Source organism: Rhinolophus hipposideros (assembly GCF_964194185.1).
Source record: "Rhinolophus hipposideros genome assembly, chromosome: X".
Taxonomy (NCBI): Eukaryota; Metazoa; Chordata; class Mammalia; order Chiroptera; family Rhinolophidae; genus Rhinolophus; species Rhinolophus hipposideros.
The window spans coordinates 116,247,538-116,272,897 of NC_138046.1; the positions used below are offsets into that span (position 1 = coordinate 116,247,538).

Sequence of the window (25,360 nt, forward strand, 5' to 3'; positions counted from 1 at the left end):
TAATTAGATCTTAAAAGTTTTACAAATATATATTATAATTTTATAATGTATAATTTACATATATATATATATATATATATATATATATATATATATTTATAGAGAGAGAGAGAGAGAGAGAGAGAGAGAGAGAGAGAATGGAAATATGAATGAATTCTTTTGGTTCCAGGTAGCAACATTTCTCTAGAAAATAGAACCCTGGTAACAAGTTTTTATTTCCATGTGTTTACTTGAGGAAAGCTGCCACACTGTTCTGGTCAAACACAGAAACTCTCTCAGAAAAAAGAGCCTACAGTTTAGTGCCTCTTTTATTCACTGAAAGAACACCAAACACTTCAGAGTACTTTTATCACTTGTGCATTTTCAGGAAAACCAGTCCTTTTTCTCCCTGCACTGTACCTCTGTGTTAGTCAGGGTCAGCTAAATGCTGTAACAAACATCCCCTAAATCTCACAATAAAAGTTTATTTCTCTCTCCTGTGAAATCCAATCAGGTGTTGGCAGACAGCCTTTCATGGAGTGATTCAGGGACCCAGGCTCCTTCCATTTGGTAACTCTACCATCACTTAGGGCCTTGGAGTCCTCTGCTGAATCCTCTATATATAGCCAGCAGAGTGGGGAAGAAATAAACTGCAGAGGATTGTGTAAAAGCTTTTTTGTGCCCATCCCAGAGTGGAACATTATTCCTCTTACATTCCATTGGACAGAATTCAGTCACATAGTACCACCCAACTGCAAGGGAGGCTGGAAAATGTAGTCTTGCTATATGCTCAGGAGGAAAAGGGAAAGAGTTGGTGAACACCTTAGGCATTCTCTGTCATGGTCTTCCCAGGTCTATCATCTTTCTTCTGCTAGCTATTCCACACCTGATGTCTGACTACAAGGAGCAGAAGACAAAGCCCTAGACCTGTCATTATGGGAGAAGATACATAAAGTCCCAGAAAATGAAGGCATAGGTGTCTGCACTTGGCACCACTTCTACAATTGCTCACATTGTCAGCCAGAATGTCCCCACCATCAGAAGTCCACAACCTCCAAGAATGAGGGAGTAATAGCAGCTGGATATTAAATTGTTCTTGCAATGTTCCACGACATGAGTTGGGCCAGCCAAGCCAGAAATAGGGGTGCATTCTTCTGTCCTCATTTTCACCAGGCATCCAGCTAACCAGAATATTTACACTGGTTGAGAAGCCACAGGGACTGGGTTTTATCCATTTTTATACCTATTTCCTTTACCCAAGCCCTCTGCTAATAATGATAACACAACAACAAAAATGGTAGCATCAATGGCACACAAGTATTAGCCCTTACTATGTATTCTGTGCACACGCCACACACTGCTGGCACTGTCCATGGATTGATTCACCTAATCTTATCAATAATTCTATGTAGTAAGTACTAATAGCATCCCCACTTCACAGATAAGGAAAGTAAGGCACGCAGACTGAGAATTTGTTCAAGGTTGCACAGCTGGCAAGTGCCGGAATTGAGAGAATCAAAGGCCAACATATACTTTTACTAGAAAGGTGACCAGGATTAGAAATACAGCATGTGATCATGGTAAAATCCCTATCCGTAGGGGGGCAAAGCTTGAATTTCCTAAGTGCAAGGCTTGATCCAACCAAGCTGATAAGGGCACAGAAAAGCATAAAGAGCAACTTGGAAAGAAAATAAAGTACAAGTTGAAAAGCAAAGGAGGGTGTCTCTTCAGTTGTTTTATTGTTGTTGTTGTTTTTTAAATTTTCCTTCTCACTCAACAGCCATTAAAACTTTGAATTGACAAATCAATTAAAGAAAAACACCAAAAGGGCTTCAAATTTGCATTGACAAGCCAATACTCTTAACAGCCTGCCCCACTCATTGTCTTTACTCAAATACATCTGTACATGAATCCCATTTCTCACTATCACTTCCCACCCTATCTCTGGCCTGAGATTCACTAGTCTTAGGAAATGGGGCAAAGGGTTAAAATAAAGCCACACAAGCACAACATTACGCAATATATTTTTCTTCGTGCAATTGGATTAATTTTAATTAGCAAAGGCTAAAACTTTGCCAGATGAGCACTAGTGACATCTGATACTTAAGCAGGGTTCCAACATCTCTTCTCTCACACTGAAGGCATTTAACCCAAATGAAACTCTGAGAAAACCTCCCAGGGCATCCTTCCTGGTACATCTTCTTGGTTTGCCCACATTCCCCCACAATGACCTGAACTTTGAAGCATCTGTCTCTCCCATTTGTGAAGCAGAAAGCCCCAGGACTTCTCACATGGGAAAGGATTCTGATGCATTTATTCACACTGCACTTTTCCCTCTTCAAAGTTAATCTCTAGACTTGAACTCTCAATAAACATGCACCATCTTGCAGTTGAAGCCCTTTAGGGGTAAGAAGGGGACTGGCTGAGGCAGCAGAACTCTGATGTGAAATTAAAGAAGAAAACACGGTTTTACTCACATTTTTAAAATATAAATACAGGCTTAAGGAACAGAATCCAGATGCATGCTAGAGAGCAACATAAATATTGATATTATAGTCTAATGAAAATTATGTCTCACTCGCTGTCATCCTTCCTCATAGCTACTAGTTCTTCCCTTTCTCAGATGTCTACTATTAAAAATCAAGAGTAACTGACTCTAAAATGGAGCTTATTTCACAAATCTTAATCCACTTAGATAGAATAATCAGAAATCAAATTTTAAGGAAACTTGTCCTCCATTCAAATCTCCGAGCATCAGCATAAGCTGATAACAGTCACAAACCAGTGTTCCCTGCTACTAACCATGTTTCCCCGAAATTAAGACCTAGTTGGACAATCAGCTCTAATGCGTCTTTTGGAGCAAAAATTCATATAAAATCAGGTCTTACTTTACTATAAGACCGGGAATATAAAATATTATAATATAATATAATATAATATAATATAATACAATACAATACCGGGTCTTATATTAATTTTTGCTCCAAAAGACTCATTAGAGCTAATTGTCTGTCTAGGTCTTATTTGGGGGGAGACAGGGGAGAAGTTTGCCTAAGAGTAACAAGATCTTTTTTTTCATGTCTTTATAAATGTTATTTTTGCTTTATCTTAGAAAAATTCCTACTGCTAAGTTACTCCTGGGGCCTCAGAGGCCAGATTCCTATCCCTGTCCCAAACCGGGTCCTCCCTAAAGTTCGGTAACCAGATGTCATAAACAGCCCAGCACCTCTAACCAGAGAGGGGAAACTCCACTCTTCCAATTGTCTTGAAAATCCTTTTTTTAATTGTGATGTAATTGACACATAACATTATTAGTTTCAGGTGTACAATATAATGATTCAATATTGGCATATATGGCAAAAGGAGCACCACAATAAATAAACATCCATCACCACACATAGCTAAATTTTTTTCTTGTGATGAGAAAATTTAAGATCTACTCTGTGAGCAACTTTCAAATATACAATACTGTTACTGACTATAGTCACCATGCTATAGATCACATCCCCAGGACTTATTTATCTTATAACTGGAAGTTTGTTCCTTTGCCAATCTTATACAGAGAATCACTAGTTCTTAGTCCGATCCTACTGGAGAGCCCAGAAATTCCTGTGGAATCATTTTCTTCCATGTCCATATTCATACAACAGCCTCGGTAGAGACTAGTGCAAGGGCAGCATTAAAATACTGCTTTCTTACCTCAAAAAGTTATCATCTATATTAAGTGAGGTAATTGTCTGTCTCTTAATAGGGACGTGGGTTACACAGGTGCATATGGTTGTTAAGACTCATCAAACTACACACTTGCAATTCACACATTTCACTGTATGGAAATTGTACATTGATTTTTAAGAAGAGTATTCATTAGAACACCTTTTAAATTTGCCCAAGACAGTAAAATAAGATTAATCAACAAGACTCTAGGAGTAGTGCCCATTTCCTCAACATTCAGAAGTGGCTTTACAAAACCCATTAGACCTATGTGAGAATTCCCTTTTGCTCCACCTAGAAGGAGTACAATACATTGTAACATGGTTTCCTCTGGAGCAAGTCTGGCAGAGTAACAGAGGAAGAGGGCTTTCCTTTCTGTCTCAGTTTTATGCCCTTCTCTATGGGTTGAATTGCCTAGCCCTAAACATGAAACAGAAAATGTCAACATCTCTAAGTTGGACCCAACCACTTCTCATTCAGTCCACCAAACCACCACCATGTCTCACCAGGATGATTGCAACAGCCTTCTACTTGCTCACCCTGCTTCTACCCTGACTTCTCCTGCAGTCTCTTCTTAACAAAACAGCCAAAGTGATCCTTTTAAATAATAAGTCCATCATGTCACTCCCAGGCTTAAAACCCTCCATGAGTCCCCACTTCACTCAGAGCAAAAGTCAAAGTCCTCGAATCAGCCTACTAGACCCTACACGAGCCGCCCTCCACCACACCTCCTGGGCCTCCTCTCCTCCCGCTCTCGTCAGGCTCACTCCATACCGTTCATCTTGGCCTCCTTGCCATCCCTTTATCACGCCAAGCATGCTCTCACCTCAGGGCCTTTGGACTAGCTCTGGTTCCTTCTGCGGAAATGCTCTTTCTCCAGCGAGCTCATTAACTCACACACCTCTTTCCAATCTTCATTCACATGCTGCTTCCTCAGTGAAGCCCACCTCATCACCCATTTACAAGGGCAATCCCTCTCCAATCCTTTGTATCACCCTCAACTTGCTCTAGTTTCTTGTCACCCATAACTTACCACCTCCTAACATGCTCTGTAATCTTCTTAAATGGATTGTGTTTGTTGTTTATGGTTTGTCTCTCTCCCCTGTAAGTTCTTTGTAACTTTTTGTTCAATGGTGAAACCAAAATGCCTAGAAAAGTGCCTGGCATAATAAACAAAGGAATCTGGATGATAATATTAATGCTCTTTTTATTATTATTATTTCTATACTTGTCTGCATAACAATACGAGGCCACAAAGAACATAGAAATCTTCACAGTTGTCTGACCATGCAGAGGGACACAGCATTGCTTGGTTAGCTGTCTCCTTCCCCCTACTCCAGCATTTCCCAAATTCAGGCACAGGATTTCACCTACTTGGAAAAAATGGACACATGCCTCCCACTCTGCATGATCCAATTACAGTATCAATAAAATAACAGCCAATAATTACCAGCAGCTCACTATGAGCCTGGCACAGTTCTCAGTGCCTGTGCCCCTTGACTCCTTCAGTCCTGTCAACAACCTGATGTAGTAGGTACTGTTTTTATCTCCAGCCCATAACAGAAAAAGAAATATTCAGTAAATTCTCCAAAGTCATACAGCTTTGAAGGCGCTAAGCCAGGATTTGAACCCATGAAGCCTGACTTCAGAGTCCACACTCTTAACCACATATTCGTTTGCTTCTCAACAATTAGATAAGCTTGACACATGCCAACCTTACTTACTGAGCCTAAGCAAACTCCGAAGGTCATAAATTCCAAACCTTTCCTTAAGAAACAAGAACAAAAGGAAACAAAAGATAAATAAACAAATGGGACTCCATCAAACTAAAAAGGTTTCGCCCAGCAAAGGAAACCATCAACACAATGAAAAGAGAGCCTACTAAATGGAAGAAGATATTTGCCAATGAAAATTCTGATAAAGGATTAATATCCAAAATTTATATACTTAAAAAAAAACTCATACAACTCAACACCAAAAACAACAAACAATCCAATTTAAAAATGGGCAGAGGACCTGAACAGACATTTCTCCAAAGACGACATACACATGGCCAATAGACATATGAAAAAATGCTCAACATCACTAATCAAAGAAATGCAAATAAAAACCGCAATGAGATGCAAATAAAAACCACCTAACTCCTGTCAGAATAGCTATCATCAATAATTCAACAAACAACAAGCGCTGGCGAGGATGTGGAGCTAAGGGAACCTTCTTGCACTGTTGGTGGGATTGCAGATTGGTGCAGACACTATGGAAAACAGTATGAACTATTGAAAGCGAGAAATTATGAGCCAAGAATAATATATCCAGCAAAGATATCCTTTAAATATGAAGGAGGAATAAAGACCTTTCCAGACATACAGAAGCTGAGGGAATTTTCTAATACACGACCTGCACTACAAGAAATACTAAAGGAGGCTATTAGACCACCATCAACAGGGACAATTTGTGGCAACCAAAATATAACAATGGGGAGAGAAAAGGCCTAAACCGGAATATGGCAATGGAGAAAGTAAGCATGCTGAAGAAAATGGAATACTCTAAATATCAAAGTTTCTTTTACATAAACTTAAGGGTAGCCACTCAAAAAAAACCCAGAACTGAAATATATACTGTAATAAAAGAAGAAACAGAGGGAAACATCATAGAATACCACCACACAGAAATAATAGACAACAACAAAAAGGCAAAGAAACAATGGAGACACAGACTTACCAGAAAACTAAAGACAGAATGACAGGAAATCCTCACATATCAATAATCACCCTAAATGTAAATGGACTGAACTCACCAATAAAAAGGCACAGAGTAGCAGATTGGATCAAAAAACTAAACCCAACCATATGCTGTCTCCAAGAGACACATCTCAGCTACAAGGACAAGCATAGACTCAAAGTGAAAGGGTGGAAATTGACACTCCAAGCAAATGGTACCCAGAGAAAATCAGTCGTACCCATAATGATATCAGATGAAACAGACTTCAGGGTGAAAAAGATAACAAGAGACAAAGATGGACATTTCATAATGGTAAAGGGGACTATACAACAAGAAGACATAACAGTCATCAATATTTATGCCCCCATTCAGGAAGCACCGAAATATACCAAGCAACTACTAACAGAACTAAAGGGAGAAATTGACCAAAACACAATTATACTAGGGGACTTAAATACATCATTGACAGCTATGGATAGATCATCCAAACAGAAAATAAATAATGAAATTGCAGCCCTAAATGACATTTTAGATGAAATGGACATCATTCAAATATATAGAGCACTTCATCCTAAAACGTCGGACTATACATTCTTTTCGAGTGTACATGGAACATTCTTAAGGATACACCATATATTGGGGCGTAAAATCAGACTCAGCAAATTTAAGAAGATTTAAATCATACCAAGCATATTCTCTGATCACAAGGCTTTGAAATTGGCTATCAACTGCAAAAAGAAAGCAGGAAAAAACACAAATACATGGAGATTAAACCACATACTTTTAAAAAATGACTGGGTCAAAGAAGAAATTAGAGGAGAGCTCAAAAGATATATAGAAACAAATGACACTGAAAATACATCCTAACAAAATTTTTGGGATGCGGCGAAAGCAGTTTTAAGAGGGAAATTTATATCATTACAGGCCTATATCAAGAAACAAGAAAAATCCTAAATAAATAGCCTCATGTTACACCTCAAAGAACTAGAAAAAGAAGAACAAGTGAAACCCAAGGTCAGTAGAAGAAAGGAAATAACAAAAATCAGAGTAGAGCTTAATGAAATAGAGAACAAAAAGACAATAGAAAAAATTAATGTGACAAAGAGCTGGTTCTTTGAAAAAATTAATAAAATCGACAAACCCTTGGCTAGACTCACTAAGATAAAAAGAGAGAAGACACTAATTAACAAAATCAGAAATGAGAAAGGGGAAGTTATCACGGACCCACAGAAATACAAAGGATCATTCAAGAATACTATGAAGGACTATATGCCACCAAATTCAATAACCTAGAAGAAATGGACAAGTTCTTAGAAACGTATAGCCTTCCAAGGCTGAACCACGAAGAACTGGAAAATCTAAACAGACCAATCATCAGTAAAGAAATTGAATCAATCATCCAAAACCTTCCCAAAAGCAAAAGTCCGGGACCAGATGGCTTCACTAGTGAATTCTACCAAACCTTCAAACAGGATCTAATACCAATCCTGCTCAAACTCTTCCAAAAAATTGAAGAAGAGTCAGTACTCCCTAACTCATTTTACGAGGCCAACATTACCCTGATACCAAAACCTGGTAAGGACAACACAAAAAAAGAAAACTACAGACCTATATCTCTGATGAATACTGATGCAAAAATCCTAAACAAAATTCTAGCAAATCGAATACAACAATGCATTAAAAAGATTATTCATCACAACCAAGTGGGGTTCATCCCTGGGGCACAAGGTTGGTTCAACATCCACAAACCCATCAATGTGATACATCACATAAACAAAATAAAGGACAAAAATCATATGATTATATCAATTGATGCAGAAAAAGCATTTGACAAAATACAACATCAATTTATGATTAAAACACTCAATAAAATAGGTACAGAAGGAAACTACCTTAACATAATAAAGGCCATCTATGACAAGCCCTCAGCTAATCTCATAATTAATGGTGAAAAACTGAAGCCCTTTGCTCTATGTTGAGGAACACGACAGGGCTGTCCCCTATCACCTCTGCTTTTCAACATAGTGTTGGAAGTCCTTGCCAGAGCCATCAGGCAAGAGAAAGAAATAAAAGGCATCCAAATTGGGAATGAAGAAGTTAAAATATCACTCTTTGCAGATGACATGATGCTATATAGAGAAAACCCTAAAGACTCCACCAAAAAGCTGTTAGAAACTATCAATGAATACAGTAAAGTTGCTGGCTACAAAATCAACGTACAAAAGTCCATTGCATTCCTATATACTAACAATGAAATCTCAGAAAAAGAAATACAAAAAACAATTCCTTTTGCAATTGCAGCAAAAAGAATAAAATACCTAGGAATAAACTTAGCCAAGGATGTGAAGGACCTATATGCTGAAAACTATAAGACATTTTTGAAAGGAATTGAAGAAGACAGAAAGAAATGGAAAGACATTCCGTGCTCATGGATTGGAAGAATCAACATAGTTAAAATGGCCATATTACCCAAAGCAATATACAGATTTAATGCAATCCCCATCAAAATCCCAATGGCATTTTTAAAGAAATAGAACAAAAAATCATCAGATTTGTTTGGAACCACAAAAGACCCCAAATAGCCAAAGCAATCTTAAGAAAAAACAACAATACTGGAGCTATCACACTCCCTGACTTTAGCTTGTACTATAGGGTACAATAATAAAAACAACATGGTATTGGCAGAAAAACAAACACATAGACCAATGGAATAGAATTGAGAACCCAGAAATAAAACCGCATAAATATGGACAGATAATTTTTGACAAAGAAGCTAGAAACATACAATGGAGGAAAGACAGCCTCTTCAATAAATGGTGCTGGGAGAATTGGATAGCCACGTGCAAAAGAATGAAACTGGACTGCTATCTCTCACCATGTACCAAAATTAATTCAAAATGGATCAAAGACTTAAGCATAAGACCTGACACAACAAACTGCATAGAAGAAAACATAGGTACTAAACTTATGGATGTGAGTTCTAATAGCATTTTATGAATCTGACTCCAAAGGCAATGGAAGTAAAAGCTAAAATAAACGAATGGGACTATATGAAACTTAAAAGCTTCTGCACAGCAAAAGAAACCATCGACAAAATAAAGAGGCAACAAACTGAATGCGAGAAGATTTTTGCAAACAGTGACTCCGATAAGGGGCTAATACCTAAAATATACAAGGAACTCATGAAACTCAACAACCGAAAAAACAAACAACCCAATGGAAAAATGGACAGAGGACCTGAAAAGACATTTCTCTAAAGAGGACACACAAATGGCAAATAGACATACGAAAAAATGCTCAACATCACTAATTGTCAGAGAAATGCAAATAAAAACCACAATGAGATATCACCTCACCCCAGTCAGAATGGCTACCATCAACAAGACAAATAGTTACAAGTGTTGGAGAGGCTGTGGAGAGAAAGGAACCCTCATACACTGTTGGTGGAAATGCAAACTGGTGCAGCCATTATGGCATGCAGTGTGGAGGTTCCTCAAAAACTTACGAACAGAATTACCATGTGACCCAGCAATCCCTTTCCTGGGTATCTATCCAAAAAATCTGAAAACATTTATACATAAAGACACGTGTGCTCCAATGTTCATTGCAGCTTTGTTTACGGTGGCCAAGACATGGAAACAACCAAAATGTCCTTCGATAGATGAATGGATAAAGAAGTTGTGGTATATTTGGGAGACCACCTCAGGGATGCTGTGGATGCCTGGTCATGGCATTGTACACTAGAGGCTGGACATTAATGAATGCCAACTATAATTTTATGTGTATAATGTGATGGCTCGGTGTGAGGAGGGTTCACGGTGTGAGGGATGTAAAAATAAAATAAAATAAAATAAAATAAAATAAAATAAAACTATAAAAAAAAGAAGTTGTGGTATATATACACAATGGAATACTATTCAGCGTTAAGGAAAGATGATATAGGAACATTTGTGACAACATGGATGGATCTTGAGAGTATAATGCTAAGTGAAATAAGTCAGACAGAAAAAGCAGAGAACCATATGATTTCACTGATATGTGGTATATAAACCAAAAACAACAAAAGAACAAGACAAACAAATGAGAAACAAAACCTCATAGACACAGACAATAGTTTAGTGGTTACCAGAGGGTAAGGGGGTGAGTAGTGGGAGATGAGGGTAAGGGGAATCAAATATATGGTGATGGAAGGAGAACTGACTCTGGGTGGTGAACACACAATGGGATTTATACATGATGTAATACAGACTTGTACACCTGAAATCTATGTGATTTTACTAACAATTTTCACCCCTATAAATTAAAAAAAACAGTATGGAGGTTCCTCAAAAAATTAAAACTAGAACTACCTTATGACCCAGCAATTCCACTCCTGGTATGTAGCCAAACAAATCCAAAACACTAATTTGAAAAAAATATATGCATCCCTATGTTCACTGCAGCATTATTCACAATAGCCAAGATATGGAAACAACCAAAATGCCTACCAATAGATGATTGGATAAAGAAAATGTAGTGCATTTATACAATGGAGTATTACTCTGCCACAGAAAGGATGAAATCTTTCCATTTGCAACAACATGGATGACATAGAGGGTATTATGCTAAGTGAAACAAGTCAGACTGAGAAAGACATACCATATGATCTCACTTATATGTGGAATCTAAAGAAAGGTGAAGGGATTAGGAAGTACAAATTTGTAGTCATAAAATAGTCATGGAGATGTGAAATGTAGTATGGAAAATATAGTCAATAATGTTGTAAAAACTACATATGGTCTCAGATGGGTACTAGATTTATCAGGGGGAATCACTTCATAAATTATATGTATGCCTAACCACTACTCTGTACACATGAAACTTATATAAAATAATATTGAATGTCAACTATGAATGTCAACTATAATTATAGTTGACATTCAATATTATTTTACATATATATGGTACAGCATAGGGAATATAGTCAATGGTACTGTAATAGTTATGTACGGTGTCAGATGGGTAGATTTGTAGGGGTTATCGCTTTGTGAGGTGTGTAGATGTCTAATGATTATGTTGTTTTATACACCTGAAACTAATAATGAAAAAAAAGAAAAGAGACAGGGACACAAGGTTCTCACCAGGTATCCTAAAAGAAGGGAAGGGATAAGAACTCCGATTCTCTGCGTTTTATAAGCCACGCACCTTGGAGTTGGAGAAATGGACTCTAGGACGCAGAGAATCCCCTTGCAGTCCAATGGTGCAGTCATTCTTTGGGTAAAACCAAAGCAGATTCCCCCAAATAAACTCTTTATCCATTATATACAAGAAAATTTAAATAGCCTCTCTGATGGCTATAAGTGAGTCTAGTTTGAGCCAGACTAACCTCATTTCCCTTTTGAGTAGGGTTATTAGACTGGGAGATCAAAGGAATACTGCAGACATATGGTATCTTGATTTCAACAAACCATTTGACAATCGCTCATGATGATAGATCTTGTGGGCAAGGTGGAGAAATGTGGTTTGAATGGGACTGGGATAGTGAGAGGAGCATTTGTGGCTGCTGCAACAACGGTACCCAAGGAATGTTGATTAATAGACACCAACTCGGAGGGATGTTGCTAGTACTGCTTGCCAGTGGGCTCTGGCCTTCAGTCCATCTGAACAATCATTTTATTGAAGATGTAGATGATGGGCTAGAATCATGTTTATGATGTCTGCAGAGAGCACAATGCTGTGGGCAGTAGCTGACACATTGAATCAAGATTTTAAACCATCACCACTGATTGGAAGTGAAAGAGCAAAGCAAGCCAGATTCGATTTAACAGAGACAATGGGGGAGTCTTGTGAAATTTAAGTTCAAAATACCAACTGCACAAATAGAATGGAGGCAATCTCATATAAAAGAACTGCCACTATAAATGAAAGGAGTTTTTGGGGCCATAAGAGCAATAATGCACCCACAGTGTCTTGCAATGGTTAAAACCACAAGGGCCACCTTAGTCCTAGTGCGGCATTCATATGAAGAAAGGAATGAGTCTATTCATGCTCTGCACCTGTGGCAGAGGGCAACAAGCATGGGAGAGGACAGGAAACGTGGCATCATGAGGCTTAGTGGAAAGAACTAAAGTTATTTTACCTGAGATGAAGAAAGCTTAGAAGTGACCATAACAGTAACCTCTAGCCACTTAAAAGATGTCTTAGATAAGAGATTATAAGAAGATTACATACGGCTCCAGATATCAGAATAAGGACCAAAAGGCTGGCACTACAAAAAGACAGATTTAGTCTCATTATAGATAAGGATGGTTTGAGAATGGGAACTCTCCGGAAATAAAGTTGGGGTGGGTGGGGGTGGCCCCTTCCCACTCTCGAGAGTCTTACAGAGCATGGAAACCAGATGGGTTGTCATTTGGGACATCTTAAAAAAGAGTTCCACCCTAGGTGGGAGGTTGAATTCTATGGGTGCTGAGGTCTTTCTCAACTCTAAGATGCCAAGATTCTCCAACTCTTGTTAAATTATTTTATTCTTGGTTATTTCACTTGGAAGGACTTAGGCACTTCCAAAAATTAAGTAATTTTTCAGCATATGAATGCCCAGGTCCTCAGATTGCTATTTCAGTACACCCAAACCTTCTCCTGTTCATTAGTGGATTAAGGGATAGACATTAGTGTCAGAAATAAAAAGTAATCAAGCCTGCCTTAGTCATTCAAAAAGATGAGCTAGACAAGGTCTCTGTATTTTGTGGGCTTGCAGTCTGGTAGGGCTCTCCAAAACCTTGTTTCAACAAATTCAGACCTTAGAATGAGAGACTTACAATCTGAAACCATTCCCACCTTATTATTTTTTATTTTCATTTATTATCAAGATGTGATTCATGAGGAATTCTTGATGAAAAAAGAACTTTCAGGAATTTCTGTGATTGGTGCTTTGTTCCAGGCATACTTTTCACATGATATTTTAGTAGTGTCCCCCCAAAAATCTTGTGTTCCATTATTCTTTTTTTGTAATTTTTATTGGGGACTATTGGGGAACAGTGTGTTTCTCCAGGGCCCATCAGCTCCAAGTCATTGTTGTGGAGGGCGCAGCTCAGCTCCAAGTCCAGTCACCGTTTTCACTCTTCAGTTGCAGGGGGTGCAGCCCACCATCCCATGTGGGAATTGAACCTGCAACCTTGTTGTTGAGAGCTCGTGCTCTAAGCAACTGAGCCATCCAGCCACCCCATTGGCCGCTCAGCGGCAGCTGGTTCTTTTCAGTTTAGTTGTGAAGGGCACAGCTCACAGTGGCCCATGTGGGAATCAAACTGGCAACCCTATTGTTCAGAGCTGGCAATCTAACTAACTGAGCCATCTGGCCATCCCCTCCACTATTCTTAATAGAGTAAAAGGAGGTTAAACTGAACTGTCCAAACAAACTTCCAACTACATTTAAAAATTGTCTTTGTCCCTAGAATTTCACAGCATTATATGAATCCTTAATACTCTTGAGCTAACATGGGACAGTAGGAGAGATTTCATATGTCATTGCAATTTAAAAGAAATGCCCATTAAACGTGGACTAGAAGCTTTGAGACTGAAGAAGTTTCTGAGAGCTTATGGGGAATTCACACTTTTCTGATGGCATTGTGTGGAAAAGGTCTCCACAAATAGGAAGAAAGAAATCTTTATTGTTATCATCTTAGCAATGTCAGCCCAACAGAATCTCAATGATTTCTCAGGTAACGTAGTTCAGTAGTTTAGATTTAAAAGCCCAATCCAGTACCACAAGAGAAGTCTAGAAAGAAATGTGTTGCTGTTACTGGTTATGAGGAAATTATAACTATGAATTATTAAGCTTTGAAAGATTGCTTTCTTCTCAGATGTTCAGTGATGGTTTTAAAAGCAACTTTTAGTGGAGCCGTTAGGATCTTACAATGCCTCAAAGAAACTCACTGAGCAGAGACAGGAGGGAAAGAAACCTAACCACAGTCACTGAAACATCAAAAAAAAAAAACAACCACATTAACCAGTCTGCAAAGGGTTTTTGCATGCGGTGGAATGAACAGAATGGGGAGGAACAGGAGGATCATCCTTCCAAAAGCAGAATGAACTCATGATTAGCGTTACTATCCCAATCCCAAATGGTCAATTCACCCAATGTGTTACTTCCTAGTTTCAGTCCAGATTTAGCATTTTCTGTGTCTGCTCTGGCTAAAATTATGCTTCCCAAATAGGGAGCTTTGACCCCTGGGGCCACCGTTGACCCCATTTCACAGGATGATAAACAATACTCTAAAAGGCTGGCCAATGGACCGTTGAGGAACTGAGATGTTGTGTCTTCATCATCTTAGACTTGTGTTCCTTCCGTGCCCCTTCTCAGCCCTGAAACTAAAGGTCTTTCCTAAAGGGTAGTAAGTTAGTTTCAGACCCAACACAGAGCACCTGGGAGGTGCCAGGCACGTGGCTAATGTAATAATCCTGGAGAAAATAATTTAAGGGAAAAGAGAAAAACATCACCTCTACTATACTCCTAGTCCAAGGTCTTTGCCCTCATAGTTCAAAGATTAAACAGATTGTTTTGGTCTGGGTTCCACCAGACCTTATGAGTGCAAGTGCAACTTCAATCACAAGTAGTTTATGTGGGAGGTGTCCTCTGGAACCACCCATACATGAGTGAGGAAGTGAGATGAAGAAAGGAAGGCAAAGAACACATATTGAGTTATCAAATAAGTCACCACTGCGGGAAACTAGAGCTCAATCCTACTAGGGAATTCTGAAAGATGGTGTAAGAACATGCCTCAGAGTTCTCTCATCCAAGGGGCAGAGAAGCTGGGGTGTTCATCCACCAACACCCTGTCCATCACTGGTTGAGTGCTGCTTCAGGAGCATTAACTTGCTGGCACTTCCGGCTTCCCCGTTGTGCAAGTCCAAGCATGGTCTATTAGCCAGAGAAACAAAAAGCCCTAGGCAGAGTCCCAGGATTTTGTAGTAAGCAGCCTTCAGCATGAAAGGTAAGGGCTGAAGGAATATACGAGGTGTGATCCAACAATACAGTGAATGTTTAAATAAAAAAAATTATTAAAGCAAAAGACACATTGCCATTAATTCCCCTTAAAATATTCCCCCTTGCTTTGAACACACTTATTTCATCATCCTTGCCTCTTTCTGAAGCAGTTCTAGAAGTTCTCTTTTGTGAGAGTCCTCCATCATATCCTCCATCATAACAATGCTACATATCATACATCACTTCTGGTACAGCAATTTCTGCCAAATAAAAACATTACAGTGTGTCCTCATCCACCTTATTCACTGGATCTGGCTGGCACCATGCAACTTCTGGCTCTTCCCCAAAGTCAAAATGACAATGAAAAATTAATGTTTTGAATCGATTCAGGACATCGAGTCAGCCACGACAGCACAACTAAAGACATTCATGAAAGAGGACTTCCGGAACCACTTCAGAAAGTGACAAGAACGATGGGATAAGTGCGTTCAAAGCGAGGGGGATCTCTTGAGAGGGATTAATGTCAATGTGTCTTTTAATATGATGAATTTTTTTATTTAAGCATTCACTGTATTTTCTGATCACACCTCATAAATAGAGCACCAACACTGCTGTTGAGAATGAGAAAATCAAAAATAAAGGTTAGCACAGAGTTCTAGAAAACTTGTAGATGAGGAGATGGTGGGCAAGGAATCACATTCCATTTCATAGAGAATATGATGTGCCAGCTGAGTGTCAAAGAATGATCATATATGAATTAGCCAGAGAAATGTTCCAGAAGGAAAGAGTAGTATCTACATAGGCATGAAGAATGAGAAAGCCTGGCAAGTTGGGGAACACTCAAGAGGTCAGTATTACTGGACTGGGGTGGAAAATGGAGAAGGCAGGGAGGCCCAATGCATAGAAAAGCAAGAAATGAAACTTGTCAAGTGGACATAAGCATATCGAGAAAGGCCTTGATTTTTAATACAGTAATTCCCCTGGATTTGTGCAGCAATGCATGGAAGAAAAGCCTAGTGCCTGGAAAGAAAGCTGTGAACTAAGAACTGAATCCCAATCTAGGCTTCAGCACTTTCTAGCTGTTGCTACCTGGAGCAAGTTGCTAACCCTCTTTAAAGTGGGAAAATAATTGTACCTCTCACATAGAGTTATTCTGAAGATTAAATAACTCACATAAAGGTCTTAGCACAGGGCCTTACATAGAGCAGAACTCAATAAATGTTAGCTAAAAATTAAATCAATTCAATCAATAGATGACAGAGATGTCACTGCAGTGAAATGGGGAAATGATGGTCTTTGCAGTAAGGGGAAATGGATCAATTGTGTATCCATATGGAAAAAGAATTCATCTTGACCCCTACCTCACACTGTTTTCAAACACCAATTTCATATGAATCATGGATTTAAATGACACAGGCAAAACGAAAAACTTCTAGAACATAGGAGAATGACTTTGTGACCTTGGAGTCAGTGAAGAATTTCATTAAGAACAAATAAAACAGACCATAAAAAAATACCAATCATAAAGAAAAGGACTGATAAACTGGATGACATGAAAATAAGAACTTCTGCTCACCAAAAGACAACACTAACAGAGTGAAAAGGCAAGCCACGGAATGAGAAAAGGTATTTGCAATTCCTATAGGTCAAAAATGATTCGTATCCACAATATATAAAGAACTCCTACAATAAAAAAGATACAAAGCACCTTACTGAAAAATGAGCAAAGGCCTTGAACAGGTAATTCACAAAAAAAGAATATCCAAATGGTCAAAAATATATATGAAAATGGTGCTCAATCTCCCAAGCTATCAGAAATGCAAATTAAAACCATAAAGAGATGTTTATTACTCACCCATCAGAGGAGCTACTAAAAAGACACCTTACTAACCACTGTCACCCCAATAAACTTTAATTAAAAAAAAAAGATAACACCAGTGTTGGTGAGGATGTGGAGCAACTGGAACTTTCATGTACTCCTGGAAGTATCAATTGGTACAGCCAGTTTAGAAAACTGTTAGGCAGTAGCTACTAAAGCCAAAAATATCCATCCCCTTTGATGCAGCAGTCCTACTTTTACCTATATACCAAACAACTGTGTATACATAAGCTCACAAAAGGCAAGTAAAAAAAAATGTGGCAAGAGTTCTAAACTGGAAACAATCCAAATGGCCATCATCAGGAGAATAGATTGACAAATTGTGGAATTTTGGAATTATTCAGACCATGCTTGGCCTTGCACACAATGGAATTTTGAATTTTTCAGCAATTGGAAGGAACAATCTACTGTATATGCAACAATATGGAAGAATCTTGCAAACATAATGGGCGAACAATGCTAGATGCCAAAAAGTATATACTATACTCATATGACTCCACTTACGGAAAGTTCAAAAACAGGAAAATCTAATTGATGGAAGTACAAGTCAGAATAGCGGTTACTTTTGGACAGAGTAAAGGGTCTGGGTGGGGAGGATATTTCAGGATACAGTAATGCTTTATTTCTTGATCTGGGTGATGGCTACACAAGTTGCTCACTTTGTGAAAATTAACCAAGCTGAACATTCATTGTGCACTTTTCTGTAGGAATGTTCAACTTTAATATAAAATTTACTTTAAAACTCAGTAACTAAATATCATCAACAGCAACCCAAAAGCCAACAACATTAAAATGTCCAACAATAAACAGCTTGGGGTCAAGGCCTATGAAGTAATTCCAAAGTCTCAGGTTTTAGTGACTGAAAAACTGGACTTCAAGTTTATGACCATAAATCTCAGAAGGCTGTCAACACAGCCAGGTAATTCCCCTACACTTCCTTACTGCATCCATGTTCCCTCCCTGAGACAACATTAACACCTTGCCTTCTCTCCTCACATTACCAACACCGTCTCAGCTGATGACCTCACCAGGTACTTCACAGAGAAAATAAATGTAATCATATAAGAACACTCCATCCTACCACCATCAGTTCACCAGCCCACCTGCCTGTCTGCCCATATCCTTCATCTTCCCTCCAGTTTCTAAGGCTGAAAGGATGTTTTGATCCCTTCCCCTCTCAGCTTCTCAAGGTCTTCCATAATTATCCAGTTCTTTCCCCAGCATCATCAATTCCCCCTCTCCATGGACTCTAAACGTGCCTAAACATCAACACCTTTTAAGAAAATCTCCCTTGACCCTGTATTCCCCTCCAGCCACTGCTCCTTACAAGAGTCACCTGTGGTTTCTGTCTCCTCTTCCACTCCTCCTGATCGCTCCTCATCCCATCTTCTTTGGCCTTTATCTCCACCCCTCCACTTAAATGGCACCAATCAGGGCCATTAATTGCTTACAAGTTACCAAACTCAATGGTCTCATCTCAGTGCTTATCTTACTCTTGGAAGTATTTGACAAAGTTGACTTCTCAATTCTTGAAACACCTTCTCCTGGCTTCCATCATACCGTACTCTCCTGATTTTCCTTCTAGCTTGCTGGCTGCTTTCTCAGTTTTCCTCCTCCTCTACTAAACTTCCAAAGTTGGACTGCCCTGGGCTAATTCCTGCCCGCCCTCCTCCTTTTTAACTATCTACATTGTCACTAACTCCATGGCTTCACATACCATCTTTACCCTTATGTTTCACATTTACATCTCCAGCCTGGACCTCTCTCGAGTTCTGAACTCACATCTAGTGGTCTAAGTCAGATGAGACATCTCAAGTTAATATGGCACAAATAGAAAACTATTGATTCCATCCTCCCCACAATAAAATATCCACTCCACTACTAGCTTTTCCCATTTCTGGAAATGGTACCACCTTCTCTGAGTTGCTTAAGCCAAAAAAAAAAAAAAAAGCTAGGAGTCATCCATAATTATTTTTTCCTCTCACACCCAATCCAATTAGTAAGTCCTGCCAATTCTATTTCCAAAATGAATTCAAAATCCCACAACTTCTCACTGTCTCCATAACTTCCTCCCTAGTCCTAGCCACCATCACCAATCGCATTAACTGGTTTACCAGCCTTCAGACTTGCCTCCAGAGTGACTTCACTAAAGTATGTGTCAGATCATTTCACCCCTGCAAACTCCCCCAACCCCCAACCTGTCTCAGGGCAATCAGAAGCAGCTGTCTAAGGATGAAGCAGCATTCAGGCTGCATGGGGACTGTCGATCCTGGTGGGAAGGCTATATAGGGGGTATGGAGGCACCCAGACACCTTCAAAGGGAGAGAAAAGGGAATGTGGGTCACTTCCTTTGATACTCCCCTAGGCCTTGAGCAATGCTATTATAAATGGAGATGCATAATGTAGGAGATACCACTGATACTCCACGCATAGGCCCTCTGCCCTCCCCAGAGGACCACTGTAGACATTCTTGTATATACCTGTAGGCTTTTTGCATCTCTCTACCTGGCCTGGGAGCATGCAGAACCCACACACAAGGCAGTCCCCAGAAACCAGGGAGTTCATGCTCCAGGTGCCTCCTTCCATCAGTGAGGGGTAGAAGTTGGTGGATAAATACTCCAACTTACTTACTTCTCAGCAGAACTCTCCTGAGGTGTGTGCTAGATTGAATCCCGGTTGCCCAGAGTGGTAACCAAGCTCACACCATGCATGAATTTTCCTCCCTGCCCTCTCCCACTTCTGCACTCCCTCCCTGTGCTTCCTGGGATGCCCTCTGAAATAAACCACTTGCACAGAAACCCTAACATGAAGTGTGGAGATAACATTTCAGAAATATCAAAAAATAATAGGAGATTGTTAGTCCATTCCTGGGTATTGTATTACACCCATCTGTATTTATTATTCATGTATAAATATGCATAAACAGTATATATTCATCATCAACTGTATGCACACATTAAAATTTTTGTCTCTTCTCCATTAACCATTAGTTTGCACTCCAAACAGTCAAAAGAACTTGAAAGGACTGTGTCAAATTCCAGGTATATAACTGCCCACTGCTGCCTCTAAAGAAAGAGGGGAGAAGAGGGAGGACACAATCTGCTCCAGCACTGAGTTTCACTTGGGTGAAATCTAAGGAGTGGCCTTTTCTCTTTCTCTTTTCTCTTCTCTTCTCTTCTCTTCTCTTCTCTTCTCTTCTCTTCTCTTCTCTTCTCTCTCTCTCTCTCTCTCTCTCTCTCTCTCTCTCTCTCTCTCTGTCTCTGTCTCTCTCTCTCACACACACACACACACACACACACACACACACACACACACACACGAAATGTATGCACCACTCAACAGTCTGCAAAACTTCCCTTCTTTTGAAGTAAAATCACCACTCACCCCAACCGCACTCCCCAGATATCAGCGCTGTGGAAAGTGAAGGGGCTGTCCCTGCTGTGCGGTTTGGGGTAAAAAGTAGGCAGGATTAAAGCGATCATTTCAAGTCCCAAAAGTAAAATACGACTTGGCCTACGGCAGTCCTAATTCTTTCCAGAACTCATCCCCGGAATTGCCCTTTTAAACAACCAGTCATTAACCCAACTCTGGGTCTTTTATAGCTGCGAAAACCGATCGTGCACATCATTTATTCATTACGCTTATTATTGTTGTTATTGCAGAAAAGCAGCGAATTCCAGGGGGCGTTCAAAGGGTTTATTTGGGGGAGGGGGCAATGCGCGAACTGGGCAGAGGTGCCTGGAAACCCCCGGGGAAGGTTGCCGCGAGAGCGCCCCCGCCCCGCACACTCCCGGGCCACCGCGCACCGGCGCAGCTGCTGCAGCAACCGGGGAAGCTTCTTACGTAAGTCAGAGCCACTGACATCACCTTCGCCGTGAGCGTCGCAGCCGGACTAGGCGCCTAAGGACTGGCGCACCGGCCTAGTGCCCCCGCCCACCGTCGGCTCATTTCTAAATGATTCCACCGCCGCCTGATTTGACCGACTGTGCACCAGTGGACCCTCCTGAGCGCCTCTCGGAGGACAGATGACACAGAAAGACATTTATTGGGAGCCCTGGGGTGCCGCAAGAGTGAAGTTAACGGGCAGCAAAGATGCCCACAGGTCTTCCACACGCGGGTGGATTTCGGCGACAGTATATGGTGCGGGGCGGAGGGACTCCTCTGGGGTCCTCGGAGAGCAGATGACACAGGGAGCCATTTAGTAGGGATCCTGTGCTGTTTAACGCAGAAAAGATACCCAGGGGTCTCATCGATCTCCCCAGGGCCCGAGGCACTCCTCCCTCCACGCCCCTCCCCGCGGCCCCTCTGGGCCACAAGGTTGGCTCAGAGCGAGAGAGAGTTCACTCCAGGAGGCGAGCGGTGCCGCGCTTTGTCGTACAGGAGCGCAAGGCACAAGTTCAGGGCTCGGCGCAGCCCCTGAGGTCACAGTAAGAGTGACAAAACCGCCACGGCGAAGCAGAAGCCCTAAAAGGACCCTCACTACTCCTCGAACCCCTCCCCCCAAGGACGCGTGGACGCGGGAACTATAGGACGCGGGAAACCACAGAAGTTGCACCAACCCCTCCGCCCCCCATGGAGAGACAGGAACGGCGAGCCCCAGAGATGAATGACTGACCCCTCTGTCTCCGATGTCCCCATAAACGCTCCCTTTCAGCCCGCAGCTGCCTCCGACTTCCGAGGCCGCCCCTTTAACTTTCTCCCCTCCGCATCCCTGCATGGGAATCCAACTGGAACTCTCAGCACGGGGAGGCTTGGGGTGGGTCCCAGGGGAAGGGAAGGGAAGGGTGGGGAGGCAAGAGTAAGGTGCAAGCTGCAGTGGGAGCGGCACCGAGGCGCTGGGATTGCGGCGACCGGGGAGGGCGGAGGGTGCGGCGCAGGAGCAGAGCGCCGGACTGGCGGCGCGGGTACTCACGCACTGCCTCCTGCTTGGGGTCCAGCGTGCTGAGGACGCGCTGCACGCCGCCGAGCTTGCCCTGCAGCGCCCAGACGCGGCGGTGGGTCAGCTGGATGTCGCTCTCGAGTTCCTGGAAGAGGCTGCACGCGTGCCGGGCCACGTCCGACAGCTGCCGGAGGACGCGGGCCAGCGCGGCGTTGCTAACCGCGCACAGGTCCAGCATGAGCAGCACGGCCGCGGCCGCCGCCGAGGACGCCTCGCCAGCCGCGGACACCGCCTCCGGGATCCCCGCCGCGCTCTCCTCGCCCGCCGCGGGCGCCTCTCCGTGCGGCTGCTGTGCCTGGTCGGTCGACGCGGGCAACGGAGGCGGTGGCCCAGGAGGTGCAGGGGGCACGCGGGGAGGATCCTCTGGCCCCGGCGCCACGGCCTCATCCTGTCGGCCGGGCGGCTGCTGGGGCGGTGGCGGTTCAGCGCTGCCTCCTCCGTTCGCGTCCTCCGCCGGACCGAGCGGCGGACGCCGCTGCCGGCACAGCCACTGCGGCTCCACGATCCGCTTGGCGAAAGGCATCCCGCGCAGCCGAGCCGCGACTTTCTGGTCTCCTCAAAGCGCCGTTTGCGAGCTGGGAACCGGGCGCGCCCACCTGGGCGGAGAAGGGGCAGGCGTCGGGCAAAGGCGCGCAGGGGCAGTCCAGAGATGCAGGGGGCTCCTCCGTTCACCTGGTCTCCTCCTCTTCCCCGCCCTCCAGCTAGCAAATCAGTCCACCCGGTCCTTCTCGGGTGCACGGTTCCCTGGGGAGGATGACAAGCGCGGGGCACAGAAATCCTGGGTTGCGCCTGAGCTCTGCTCACTTGCTTCCAACCCAGGTCGGCTGGCTCAGCTCCATCATTCCTGTGCTCGCCGCCGCCGCCCGGGCCGCTGCAGCCGCCACCGCCTATATAAATGGGCGTGTGTGTGTGTGTGTGTGTCCGTGCGTGTGTGTGTGTGTCTGGGTGTGAGTGTGTGCGCGCGCCTCAGTTTGAAAGTACCCCAGCGCAGGCCTCTCCCCGCGCGCCCCTCGGCCGCTCCGGGGAGCGATTGCGCCCAGGCTCTCTCCCTCTCTGGGCGGGGAGGTGGTTTCGGAAAGGCGCTTTGAAAACCCGGAGAGAGGAATCCGCCTCCAGTCCCGGCGCAGGAGGCGGCGCGGGGGAGGCAGGGCGGACGCTGGACGGGGGGGAGGCCGGGGCGAGGGGGGCGCAGCGCCCAGTGCGGCCGCTGGGAGTCACTGGTGGCCTCGCCGTGCCGGGCGCGTTCCGAGGAAAAAAACACTTCCTTGTATCCAAGGGGTTAGGACTGAGACTGTCAGCGTGGTGGGGGTGGGGAGTCCTCAAGTTGGAGTTGGGGGTGTGGGTAGCGAGCGCAGAGGCAGAGGGGTGGGGTACTGGTGATGCGGCAGATCTGGCATGTTGGAGCAAGTTGTTTTCATCGAATTCCAGCTCTTAGCAAATCCTTTGGGTTCTTAGGGGGGGAAGGGGGAAACTGGACTACCCTCTTGAAGTGCCCCCGGCTCTGTGAGAGCACTGAGACAGCTGGGGAGGGTGACCAGGCCTGGGCGCACCCCAGTGCTGCCAGAATGGCCAGGGTGCTGTTTATACTCCCTTCCCTGGCATCATTCGGCTGCTTGCGCTCGGCCAGATCTCTACAGAATATCATGAATGAAACCCAAACCACCAAAGAGCAAAATGCCCAGAAAACTGCTTGCAAAACTCATTGACACGTCAGGTGAGATAAGCAGGATTACCTCTCTGTCACCCTCCTGTGCTGATCATACACAGGGATTTTAAAGTTCTCCATCACAGAGATGATGATTCACAGAAGAAAGGAAAGTTTTCCCCTTCAGTTAACTGAAAGGTATAATTTCTAAAAAGGCATGTACTTCGATTGCAGTAGTCTGCAGGCTGGGATGCTGTCAGCCTAAAACCTCTTTTAAAAAGAGTTTGGGAAATGTTAATAAAATACATGCTTTCATCCCTCCAAAAAGAATACTGTAAAAATATATTTTTTTTTTATTTTAAAGCCACAAGCCAGATCTTGGGAATGCAGCCTTCGTTTCGTGTGTCTAAAGAGAACATGGAAAAAATGTTTTATGGCAACAATAAAGTCCTCCAGACCTGCTGTGGTGTCTCCTCTCCCCTCTTCCAGTCTTTGGAGCCTGCACAGGGCCCTGCAATCAGCACTTGGGAATGGCCCACGCTCTCATTATAAAGGTTTCAACAGACCCTTCTCTTACTCTACCTAAAAAAATAACATTTTTGGCAAGGGAATGTCCTTGTTCGTAAAAGATCCAAGCTGGGGTTTGGGAGTAAAGGGTTGTGATGTCTTCAAGGTACACATAAATGATTCAGTACCAACAAGAATAATAATGATAATAACAATGATGTATATGTACAAAGAGAGAGCAAAAAAGAAAATACAGCAAAATGTGCACAATAGTCTAAGTAAAGGGCATATTGGGATTCATCGTACATTTCTTGCAACTTCAAATTTGGTTTGGTTTCCAAATAAAAAGTGAAAGAAAGAGAATGTTTTGGAAAAGGAACTTTTAAGAGTTCTTCTTTATCTCACAAATCTAAAAAGCTTAGAGCTGGGTGTTTTCAAATTTAGCTTGACTTTTTAATATGTTCAAAATTCTGAACATGAGTTCTGCCATGTAGCCAAGCCACATACTCCTCCCTAAACATATTGAGGTAAAGAACAATGAAGGGTATTAAAGGCATCCAGTTAGCAAGGCTTGTGGTAAGTCTGCCCTGCCTCTCACTCTCCCTCATTCAGTACTGTCCTATTAATAGCACTCAAGGGGCCAGTGGAGTGGGCCCAGCTGAATGCTAACATGGGCAATGAGTGGTGTTGAGTTCTCACTACTAAAAAGAGCTTCGAATTATTGGCAAATGTCTTCCTAGGCCTACGGGTCCCTATCCACCCAGAGAGGTGATGGAAGGTGAAGGCAGTAAAGCTTGATGGGAGGGAGTCGTCCTCTAGGCCCAGGATGGAGAAGATTCCAGGGGCTAATTAAGTTCAAAATCAGTCTAGCTACCTTGGTGTCTGCCCCACAGTGGTCAGCACAGACTCAAGATTTCAAAATGATTCAAAGCACAGTTCAGCTATGCAAAAAGGAAAACTCTCTTTGTAATCTCCGGGATTCCTACTTATGTGCTAATAAAGCCATTTGGTTCAAAA

The 25,360-nt window shown here is 42.5% G+C and overlaps 1 protein-coding gene across 1 annotated transcript in view; it reads right to left on the reverse strand.

Moving 5' to 3' along the window:
* NHS (NHS actin remodeling regulator) overlaps nucleotides 1–23,159 on the reverse strand; it is a 350,238-nt gene extending 327,079 nt beyond the window's left edge. The window contains exon 1 of the mRNA XM_081043417.1: nucleotides 22,165–23,159. Within this exon, the coding sequence (XP_080899543.1) occupies nucleotides 22,165–22,714 (550 nt within the window). The 5' untranslated portion in view covers nucleotides 22,715–23,159. The remainder of the gene's footprint in view (nucleotides 1–22,164) is intronic.
* Between the last annotated feature and the right edge of the window lie 2,201 nt (nucleotides 23,160–25,360).